Source organism: Podarcis melisellensis (genome assembly GCF_964234715.1).
Source record: "Podarcis melisellensis genome assembly, chromosome: 10".
In the NCBI taxonomy this organism is placed as follows: domain Eukaryota; kingdom Metazoa; phylum Chordata; class Lepidosauria; order Squamata; family Lacertidae; genus Podarcis; species Podarcis melisellensis.
In genome coordinates, this window is record NC_138542.1 from 34,065,892 (window position 1) to 34,078,210 (window position 12,319).

The 12,319-nt window shown below is 37.4% G+C and overlaps 1 protein-coding gene across 2 annotated transcripts in view; it reads right to left on the bottom strand.

Moving 5' to 3' along the window:
* Nucleotides 1–2,858: 2,858 nt before the first annotated feature.
* CAPS2 (calcyphosine 2) overlaps nucleotides 2,859–12,319 on the bottom strand; it is a 29,278-nt gene continuing 19,817 nt past the window's right edge. For both annotated transcript variants that reach the window (XM_081928047.1, XM_081928046.1), the window contains exons 16-19: nucleotides 9,497–9,651; nucleotides 8,415–8,534; nucleotides 5,686–5,782; nucleotides 2,859–4,325 (exon numbers count right to left, since the gene is read on the bottom strand). In XM_081928047.1, the coding sequence (XP_081784173.1) occupies nucleotides 4,150–4,325; nucleotides 5,686–5,782; nucleotides 8,415–8,534; nucleotides 9,497–9,651 (548 nt within the window). In that variant the 3' untranslated portion in view covers nucleotides 2,859–4,149. The remainder of the gene's footprint in view (nucleotides 4,326–5,685; nucleotides 5,783–8,414; nucleotides 8,535–9,496; nucleotides 9,652–12,319) is intronic.

Sequence of the window (12,319 nt, forward strand, 5' to 3'; positions counted from 1 at the left end):
GTATGATGGATAATAAGACTACTCCAAGTCAAGTATGCTTTAAATCAGGCATAGGCAAACTCAGCCCTCCAGATGTTTTGGGACTACAACTCCCATCATCCCTAGCTAAGAGGACCAGTGGTCAGGGATGATGGGAGTTGTAGTCCCAAAACATCTGGAGGGCTGAGTTTGTCTATGCCTGCTTTAAATGCTTCTGGTCTTCTTCCTCATTGCCTTGTAGCTTTGAAGCACAGAAGCTCAATAGTTCGGGCTCTCACTTCTGCTGTCTGTTGTTTCTCTTTTCAATCTACAAAGATAAATGACACTCTAAAATAACTAACACAGGGTGACATTGAGCCATAATAAATATAGGGACCAGCCATTCTAGCAGAGTAGACCCAAAGGCACATGAAGCCACTATGCTGTAGTAGATTACAAAACTGTTCTTAGGTTATGGAATAATTTGCATATTTCTGACTTAGTATGCTAATTAAAAAGAAGCCAATAGTTTGTCCCTGTAGCAATTCTAAACCTTCTAACTCCAAGATTCATTTGTAAACCTTGATTAACCAGCCAAATAGCTTTAGTGCAGAAGACATCTGGCTTGGTAGCCCTTTAATGCTTTCCTTTAATCCTATTTAGAGTACCTTTAATTTATGCCATGAAAAATAAGTATTATATTTTGTCTCCATTGTAAGGTTATGCTACAACTGTCCATATCCTTGTTTCTTTGTGACTGAATGTCATCCTAAGAGACTGAAAAGTCTAAAGCTTATGCAGAATGTCATGCTTTGCAGATTAATTAGAGCACCAGTTCAGGAGCATGTTGCAGGATCTGAATTAGCTTCTGATAGGTTTCCAACTGGAATTCAAAGTGGTGGTTTTATAGCTTTCTCAGTTGTAAATGACATGGGATTAGTCAGATGGAAAGCCACCTCAATCTCATTTTCCTATCTGGGTGCAGCTGCAGTAGGGGATGGATTTGCAGTTGATACAAACTGAAGGGGGCTGTTTTGTGTCACAAGGCTTTTTCCTCCTGAAAGAAGATTCCTTTTAAGACAACTGCAAATATATGTTAAGACAGGCTTTACAACACAATCACATGTCCCTCCCCCCTCCCCCGTCTCTAGAGCTGTATAGGTTGAAAGCTTTCAGGCCATTCCAAAATGTTATTTTTAAAAGAGTGAAATTGGAGCACTGGCTTGACATTCAAGCACCTTAAATCCTCTTATCCTTAGAACACTACGTGAACTCAGCCATTTAAGCTTCAAGTTTTGAAATCTCGGGTACTTTTTTCTGGTTTCTGAAACACTGTGGGAAGGGGTAGGGATTAATTGAACCCCAGTGCGGGCATGTTTACTGGATTCACATATACCACATGCAGTTGTCTCTAGTGCTCCTATGTAAACACGGTCATAAAAGAAAAATAATTCAGTAGCAAAAACCTTTGTATCAGCTTGATTACAGGATTTAATTTGTGTCGAGGAAAATAGCAGGATCTCGGAATTAGACTGATCTCTAAAGAGTATTAAGGATTCACTTAATAAAGTTTGAAACAGAATAAAATATTGCTGCCTCAGCCAATTAAGCTATTTAACTCACACTTTACTACAATGGAATCTTCTCCTCACATCACAATGGATATTTGTTGAAAAGTGACTAAGCTGCGTCATGTGATGGGGTCCTTCAGATAGTCCTTATCCCTCTCTGTACCATTCCACACCCTATGGGTCACAAGGTAAGAAAATTAGCACATGTCTTCGCCATTTTCACTGGAATTAAACCAAACATGGACTGACAGCTGCCACCACCCACTGATTTCTGAGTAGCAAGACCGTCCAATATTGCTGGGAGGAAAGAAAACATTTGAATAGAAAACAGAGTCACAGAATCATAGAATCTTAAGAGTTGGAAGGGACCACAAAAGTCATCCATTTCAATCCCCTGCAATGCAGGAATCTCAACGAAAGCATCAATGACAGATGGCCACCCAACCTCTGCTTAAAAACCTCCAAGGAAGGACAGTCCACAACCTCAGTTTGACGGTCAAACAGCTCTTACTGTCAGAAAGTTCTTCCTGATGTTTAGTCGGAATCTCATTTCTTGCAACTTGAATCCATTGCTTTGAGCCACACTCCCCAGAGCAGGAGAAAACAGGCTTGCTCCATCTTCTATGTGCCAGCCCCTTTAGGTATTTGAAGGTGGCTATCATAGCTCCTCTCATCAGTCTCCTCTTTTCCAGCTAAACTTACCCAGCTCTCTCAACCGTTCCTTATAAGGCTTGGTTTCCAGACCCTTTATCATCTTGGTTGCTCTCCTCTGCAAAATGCTGGAGGGGCTGCACTTCAATTGGAACACATTTCCACATGTGGTGGGACTGTAAGGAACCAGAGGATTTCTGAAACATAACTTTCTTGGAAATTGAAAAAAAAACTTAATTTGTTTATGGACCAAAATGTGGATTTAATGAATGAGGACCTAATAAGATATTTTATCACTGCAGGTGGGGTAATCATAGCCAGGACCTGGAAAGAGCTATCAGGAGGCACATTAGAGGCATGGTACCACCAAGTGTTGGTGTATGGTGTATGGTGTTTAGGAAAATATTTCCCAGATCTCCTGAATTGAAGATCCTGCTTTCATTTTAGTTTTAATGGTTTTTAACTGTTTTAACTATTATGCTGTTTTATTGAGCTTCCGTATTTTATATTTTAATTATGGATATTTTAGTGTAGTTGTATTTTAATTACAGGTAACTGTATTCTTGGTTTTATTCTTGTTATTTTGTTCTTGGATTTTATTTGTTTGTGAACTGCCTTGATATTTGTTCTTGAAATGAAAGGTGGGATAACATAATAAAACAGGCCAACACTTGCATGCATAGTAAACATCCATAGTTTAATGTTATAGTTTAGTATATAATAGTTTAATGCTACATAATTAAAAATGAAATTTGGTTATGAAAAGTCTCTAACATTAAATTGCATATTTCACATAACAAGCTTACCAAGGTTTTTTACTGCATAAAAATAATAAATCTCTTCAGCATCAATATAATCTGTATTTCAAAGGCACAATTTAAAGACATAATATTAGTGGGATGATTAAAAAAAATGTGCGCATTAAGATCAAATAAGCTGTTCTCTACCTTTTTAGTAAAAGCAAACCAACACCCAACCAAAATAATGGCAGATCATAACAATAAATATATGAAAACCATATACCCATCAACCAAGGCATTTATATATATATATCTCAAAGTGGTATACAACTCAGTTAAAACATAACAGATGAGATCATATAAAATCACAACCATTTCCAGTAATCACAATAAAACAAATCTTCAGTAGGTGTTGTCATGTGCTGTCAATGTAACAACCACTCCCACAATCAGGAAAGCACATGGGTGAAGAAGTAAAATATACAACAAGTTCTAGAAATAGCTAAGAAATCAATGTGTTTTCAAAACATCATTTTATAAAAGTACAATGCTTCAATTAGAACTCACTTTTCAGATAAAATTTACAGTTAACAAGAAATGTAGCTGCTGCTATAAGATGCATGTCAGTCTTACCATGGGCAACTTCTAAAATGTTGTAAGAGCACATCTGCATATAACTTTCCATGCTATTGGGTTTGTACTTAAAGAAAAACATAGGAAACACCTGGGAAAACCACTGAGTTGTAGATACATTTTGTAGTGTGATCTGTCAGAAACTGGTAGGGAATTGCAATAGTATCAGCCTTTCTGGTAATAAGCCTTTTAAAAGCACTTCTAAATCTATAGAGACTTACTAGAAACAGTCATTGTATAGTTGTTGCATACAATCACTTAAACAAATTAACTATATTGATCAAACCTGTAACTTCCTCTCTCATATCTCCTTTTACTCAGTTCCGATTTAACAAAACACACAGTTTCCTTATCTAGGATGTAGTCTTAATAAGAGTTTTCAGAGGCAGGAAAATATTCTGAATTTGTACCAAAACACAGCTTTCATATTAAGAATATTCAGAGTGTAAAAGTGTAAAGTTCAAAAGAGATGAACAAACAACATTCTAAAAAATTACTAAAATATCTTCAGACTATTCAGGCTAATTTGAGACACTTTCATGCAAGACGTTAACATGTTTCAAATTCTGGTAGTGCTTCCCACCTAGACGTTTACACTAAATACCCCAGGGGTTCCTTAATGTGTTAACAAAATCTTCATCATCCAAAATGCCAATACTTAATCCTTCATAATAGTCCTCAAACTCACAGAATGACACTTCATTAGCATTGCTGCAGGCATCCTCCAGAGTTTCCAGAAATGAAGATCTAATTTCTTCTTCTGTTGCATCACCTGTTAAAATATTGCTTATTATTAGCAGGGATGCCAAGAGAGCCAAAAAAATAAACAAAATCAAAATCCATGTGTCATTGTTATTAAAAGTACAATAAGAAATTAACATAAAGGGATTTCTTAAGTGAAAATTGCAGGAGGCAAACCAAGGCAGGAGAAGGTCAAAGGGAATTTTATCTCAGTTTTTTTAGTCTTTCATTATCCCAATCTGTAGATATGAATGAGGAAATTAAACAAAGCAATATTGCTCAATAGTATGGATTTGAAGAATTCTTGATAAATATACACAGAATAGTGGCTTGGAAGTTACCAGCCATCATTGCTATGTCCATGATATAACCATTTTTCAAAGCCATTTTGCACCATATTTTTTCTAAATTAAATAAACCAAGAAAGTAAGAAAGAATCACTACCCTGTTTCCAATATCACAATGATTATAATTAATACTCGTATTCATATTTCAGACAATATTTTCAAGTTCAATTATCACAAATTAAACCTTAGTTGCTGTTAAAAGCACTGGAGCAGGATAGTCCATTTTTTGAGTCGGTTGGTAACTTTATTATCAAAATGTAAGGCAAGCCATTCAAATAAGATGTGAATTGTTGACAAGAAGATGCTAGCTCCCCTCTTTCCCACATTCCCAAAGTGTGACTAAAATGGGTCAGAAAGCAAGGCATCTACTCCTTTCAATCACTATCAACCCAAAGCAAAAAGCTTTGAGCCCTTCTCCCTGGGTTGTTACATCAGTATTGAGAGGGCTGGGAATTCGATCACAGAGTTTCTGTATACTTTGTGAGTCTTCTTCATACCTTTTCAGACTATACGATGGACACAGTATTGACCACTCGCCTTGGGATAAATGAGCACATGTTAATTTTTTGTCACGTGTTCAGCAGAGTTCATTACAGCTTATTGTGGTACCAAAAGGTTGTAATGGTATCTGTTCAAAGATATGTATGTGGAAATCTGGTACTTAATCAAAACAAGTATTCCCCCCCCCCCATGGACAAACTTAGGCATCCACAAATAGCCTTTGTGACCAGTCATTAATTGTTGTAACCTCAGTCCCTCCCATCCTGTGGCACATCTTAGAAGTCCTAAGGGAGTACCAGCCTCTTATTCCAGTTAGGCCAAGAGAATGCAGTTGTGGCAAACAACAACAACAACCACCTTTTGCCATTTACACCAAAACAGGGCACACAATATGAGTGACTCGCCTTCCCCACAAGTTCAGAGAGGTCAGAATAGACATCGTCCTTTCACTTTGTGTTGTTGGGCTTGTCAGAAGAAGTGGGATAGATAATACGATGTTGATAACAAGACAAATCAACAATTACTTTCTTGTACATTAATTACCTGCTACGACTTGAGGATGTTTTATAGCACAATAACATTTCTTGATATCTGTCATAGGAACACTGCCAGTTTTGTTATAATCTAGCTTCATATAAGCCTGAAACAAAGACAACGGTCAGAAAAGAGCAAGGAAGAGAAACACAAATTATGCTCACATACACCTGGCATCTTGAATGATAAGAATTAATTGGTTGGCCTGACCTTAAAAAGACAGAATGTGCATTTTAAAAAAACAAAACCATAAGTAAAGAAATCATCTTAGTTATGAACCTACACCCCCATGTTGGGTTTGGAGAAAGATAAAAAATGGAATAGTAAAGTAAATAGCTGGGTGTGCTTAACTACACACACTTCACTGGAAGCAAGCATTTAATTTTTTTATTTATTTATTGAAGTATTTATATACCACTTTTTAAAAAATGTATTGAAGTGGCATACAATTTAAAACTGTAACTTTTGTAACTGGTATCAGGAAAGCAGGCTGTTTAATGACTTTTACGTCAAAATATAAATTGTCTCCAATGTTATTCCTACTCAAAGACTAAGCCCACTGAAATTAATAGACCTGACTAACTTAAGTGCATCAATTTCGTACTGTGAGTGTAACTTACATGGATCCAAGTCAGGTATTTCATGCCCACAAGCCTGTTTAGGGTGAAGGGTTTTGTTTTGTTTTTTATATTTTGGGGGAGGGTCAACACTGCCAATTCATTAACACTTTTTTCTGCCTGATGCATAAAGCATTTTCTCACTGACTCACTCATTTTCTCACCAACTGACAAATTTTATTCAAATGACCTAGAAATAAAATTCCTCTCTCTTTCTGCACATCCGTTGCCAAAGGAAGAAAAAAAAAGATTGGTACTGTTCAAAACAGGAGTTATATTTTCACAAAGTGAAATGCCTAACAGGTTCAAGGACCATAGGATTAAATACCCGGAATGATACCTTTATTCTAGCATGCAAAACAGACCTGCAGGTGAAAGACTATTTTGCAGTGCATGCCTTTAATTTGTTTTGATATTTGCAGTGCATTATTGTGGCACGCATAACCAATTTCTGGCCTTAAGGAGTCACATTTTGTGGGGTTATGCATGCAAAAAGTGCAAAAGAGAGGAAGAGGGACTGAAAGAGAGCAAAGACAGAGAAACAAATTACAAACTGAAATGCTTATAATAAATATTAAGAAGGATGGTATAGAAACGCTTTAAGTAAATGAAATCATGATTAGTTTTTTAATAATGACACAATCTGGAAATATTTATCAGAAAACTGATACAGTATTCCTCTTTTACAGATGGTAAGAAACAAATTTTAAAAACTTATCCAGTCTCAATCACCCATCCCTGCCCCCAAAAGGAGTACAGAATCAAATCATATGAGTAAAATTTGTATCAACACTTGCAGAATTCTGGTTGCAGTTTCAAAGGTATTGATTTGTTGTTCCAGAAAAGTCAACAGGGCAAGTCAATTATTATAAAGGCAACAAGAACTGTTAAATGACAAACCAGAGGAAGTAAACTTTTCTTCAAAACATATAGTGATTAATGATCTTAAAGTATATATATTGCATACTAGATAGCATTTAACAATAAAGCATTAAGCAGATGAGTACTTCTTAGTTATCTGTATTTAAACTTGTTGTTTAGTCGTTTCCGACTCTTCGTGACCCCATGGACCAGAGCACGCCAGGCACTCCTGTCTTCCACTGCCTCCCGGAGTTTCTACAAATTCATGTTGGTTGTTTCGAGAACACTGTCCAACCATCTCGTCCTCTGTCGTCCCCTTCTCCTTGTGCCCTCCATCTTTCCCAACATCAGGGTCTTTTCCAGGGAGTCTTCTCTTTTCATGAGGTGGCCAAAGTATTGGAGCCTCAGCTTCAGGATCTGTCCTTCCAGTGAGCACTCAGGGCTGATTTCCTTAAGAATGGATAGGTTTGATCTTCTTGCAGTCCACGGGACTCTCAAGAGTCTCCTCCAGCACCACAATTCAAAAGCATCAATTCTTCGGCGATCAGCCTTTTTTATGGTCCAGCTCTCACTTCCATACATAACTACTGGGAAAACCATAGCTTTAACTATACAGACCTTTGTTGCAAGGTGATGTCTTTGCTTTTTAGCTGTCTAGGTTTGTCATCGCTTTTCTCCCAAGAAGCAGGCGTCTTTTAATTTCGTAACTGCTGTCACCATCTGCAGTGATCATGGAGCCCAAGAAGGTAAAATCTCTCACTACTTCCATTTCTTCCCCTTCTATTTGCCAGGATGTGATGGGACCAGTGGCCATGATCTTAGTTTTTTTGATGTTGAGCTTCAGACCATATTTTGCACTCTCCTCTTTCACTCTCATTAAGAGATTATTTAATTCCTCCTCACTTTCTGCCATCAAAGTTGTGGCATCTGCATATCTGAGGTTGTCGATATTTCTTCCAGCCATCTTAATTCCGGCTTGGGATTCATCCAGTCCAGCCTTTCGCATGATGTATTCTGCATATAAGTTAAATTAGCAGGGAGACAATATACAGCCTTGTTGTACCCCATTCCCAATTTTGAACCAATCAGTTGTTCCATATCCAGTTCTAACTGTTGCTTCTTGTCCCACATAGAGATTTCTCAGGAGACAGATAAGGTGGTCAGGCATTCCCATTTCTTTAAGAACCCCCCACAGTCTGCTGTGATCCACACAGATATGTACTTAAACTACATATATGTATATATTTAAAACCCACTTACTTTTCTCACAAATGCTTTCCTATATTCATTCATTTCACCAAGGATGGCACGAGTAAACTCAGCATAATCAACTTCATCATTTCTGTTGTCATTAAGCATTAACCACAAAGATTCAAACTCCTAAAATTAAAGAATTTTGTGTCAAATAAGTTGCAATTCAGCACATAGCCTAACACTACCACATAACACAACAATGGCAGAGGCCAAGTTTTTATTTATTAAACTTCTATCCTATTCCTCATCCCAAAGATGTACAGGGCAGCAAACAGGTGACAAAACAGTAAAAAACGTATTTAAAACAATTTCAATATAGATGCAGACTTCAAGATTAAGTGTTTTAATTTTAACATGGCACAGTAGAAGCAAATTGTATTTTCCAAGTAAACCAGATGTAAGGTGCAGATTATTTGTCCTAGGTTATAATGGAAGAAATATTTTGACCTTAACATAATGTCAAGCATATTAATGATGTCCAGGCAACAGCGCTGTTGGGGTGGGAGAGAGAAGAGGTCAACCAGTCTCTCTGTCACCTTAGAAGCCTCTACAGTAGCAATGAGGGAAGTGGGTGGGAGGGAGATTGTCTCTGACTTGTATTGAGCTAGATAAACTATGAGGTTTGGAATAGATTACTACTGACAACCAGCCTGACTTCTCATACTTGCTTGAAACAAGAATTCCAAAAGAACTCTGCCTCCCAGAAGTAAATTTTTGAAAAGGAGGATGTGTATGTCAGCATAAAAATCTCTGTCCATGTTCCATACAAATATGTTAAATGTTGATTCCAAGCAACTTATTTTATACAGAGCTAGAGAAGGCAAGTTTTTATATTTTTCTTTTCCTTTCTAAGTTACCTGTTCTGCTGATGCCAACTCCGTGTTCTCTAAATAAAAATACATTTAACTGTTCTAGACTGGTACAGGGAAGCTGCTTTCTACCCTGGGAAAGAAACAATCCATAGAGGGTTGGTGGCAGCAATTTACTCTGAGATATACCCAGAGTAGTTTTTTAGATGGAACATACTAGGTTGTTTGCAGATGGGGATCAGCAGATTCCCTCAGAAGAGTGGGTTCATGACAGCATACCTTTTCAGAAATGTCTAAACGAAACACTTTCAGCGCTTGTTTGAAGTCCGCTTTTGTAAGAATTCCATGTTGTTTCTTTTCCAGCTCCCGGAAATACTTTCCTAATCTTGTAATTGTACGAACTCCTCTTTTACTTAGTTTTTCTCTTAGCCTGTCTGGGGGAAAAAGGTAAAAGCAGGGAACATTTTAATATTGTCTATTCTGACTTATAATTATTCTCCAAGGTCTTAGGCAGAGGACTTTGAAAGTCCTGCTACATGAGATATTTTTCACTGGCGTTGCTGTGTATTTAACCTCAGACCTTGTGCATGCAAAAATATTTTCTTCCTCTGTGCTAAGAGATAACCTTAAATAAATAAAGTAAACAAATAAATGGATACATAAAGCTTTTGTTTTGCATCAGTAAATAACTATATTTCTTAATAACAACCTAAAGTCCATTTATTCTGGACATGTAATAATGTTAATAAACTATTAACATTATTACATGTCGCAGAATAAAAGGACTTTAGGTTGTAACTAAGAATTATAGTTATTCACTGACACAAATGGAATAAAATGGAATAAATATCATCAGAAACATTTTTTTTTTAAATCCAAGAACATGGAGAACATTATGAAATGAAAGTTACACAAGTTAATGTCGTTACGTTATAAAAACTGTTTGAATTGTAAATAGTTTGCTGAATGTGATGGTAGATTTACCTCTAACAGAGGCCTGGAAGATATAATGTATACAAAACCAATAGACAGCTATGTATGTATAATTACTAAAGAGGTGACTGTGTCTTGTGAAATTTTCCATTATGTCTGCTGGCACCAGAGACTGTTACATTTACATGGGTCAAGAGAATCAAAAAGGCCAAGCTGTAACAGACCATTTAATGGACGTTCCATTTGAACTCACTGGTCCTTAATTAAAGGCCAATGGCATGTCAGAGAGACCCTTTTGATTGGTTAAAGGAGTCTGACAGGAAAGAATAAAAGGGCAGACACAGCGCTACTGTGGGAGAGTCTGGAATCAGAGTCTGAGAGAAGACAAAAAAGAGAGTATGACAAGAATGGGAGCTGAAGAAGCCCCTGCTGTCAAGAGGAAGCAGCTGGAGGCGTGAGAGGTCCTAGTGGCAGCATGTAGTTGTCCAGGGAGAAGCAGCCAGGACACCATGGCTGAAATTCTTAGAAAGTCTGCAGAGAAAGAAAGAGTAAAACAGCAGCTCTAAAATAACAGAACCCAGATCTGTCAGCTGTGGACAATTCTCTGTGTTGGATACACTGGGCTTCCACAGCTTCACTTGTATATAAACACAGAGGTTTAGCTATCAACCCTTTTAAAAACTGAATGCCACCCATTCAGTCAGAATGCCTTCCAAATCTTCTAAGAGCATGTACTGTAGGCTTAGGCATGAGAAGGGACAGCACCACTAGATGAACTTTAAACTAAGATTGTTGGTTTATTCAAAGGATGCTATTTACAGAAAGGGATACACTGGGGTCTTAAAGGCATTTGTTAACAGTTTCTGAAGACTCAAGAGACGCCGTTGTTGACAACAACCTCCAAGCGCCTTTCACTGGAGACAAAATTCCTTAAGATTCCACCCCAATCAAATACACACAAAACCCAGTCCAGGTATTGGAGACAATCTGCATCTACAACCAAAAGCTCCTCTAGTTGTACAATCAACTAGCAATTCACGCACAATTAACTTGTGCAAATTCATCTTTATGTGCTTGGCTGAAAAAAAATTAAAGGGTATGGACATCTGGGTAGAGAAAAACGTTGGCAATCATACCCACCATTGCACTCACCTTGGGAGAGTGTTTGGCAGTGCAGAGAGAGGGTGTTTTGACTAAACATGAATTTGGCTTTATGCATCAACCCCAGAACTTAACCCCAGCACAAGTTGAGAGTCGGTTGTATTTCTAGCTGTTTGGACAGTTTGGCCAACTTTAGAAATTCACCTGTGCAACCTTCCTCTGGCAAAATCTATATACAGGACAGCGTCTTAGAACAAGTCAGCACCTGGCTTACTACTGCTGATCTTTATTGGACAAGCATAACACACTTGAGTATTACATTATGAGCTTCAGTTTCCTCTCTGTTATTTATTGTCTGGTCTTATATCTCACACTGCCCTCATCAAATCACTATCGCCCCACTCCTCAACTGTCAAAACCTAGTTAACACCCATATGAATGGAACCTCAATCATTCTGCTGTCACCTAGATCAATCAGACTGGATTTACCTGATCCTGGACCCACTTAATAAAATCTTGGAAGCAATAGGTCTCTTATCTCCTCTGCCAGAATCTGTCACCAAGATCTACTGTTACATAGGCTTACAACATCATAACAGTACAAGGCCTCAAATCAGTTACAAACTATTTTCATTTAAAAACATAAACATAAACAAACATATATACAGCTTTTCTCCACAGTGCTCAAGACACAGTGATTCCTGCCCAGGTTGAATCCTTTATAAAGCCCATGAGGAAAAGAACCTTGACCAAAGAGAAGACTTCAGGCGAAGTCCTCTGTAAAACCTGAGTTAGCTAGAGAGAAAAGAAGATAAGGGTAATTGGCTACTGGCTTAGAATACAGAAGAGTACCAGGACAAGAAAAGAGATACCTCTTTAAAGCTAATATCTTTTAAATCTAGCATCTGACCTGCAAATAATCTGGTTATATAATACTATAAACAAGTTTTAATAAGTAATTGCTTGACTTTTAAAATTAAGTCTCCGGCCTTTTCATCCCATGACTAAATCAAGTATTGTGTGTTATATGAATAGGAACTTTTTAATAATTTAATAGTGGCAGCCAGT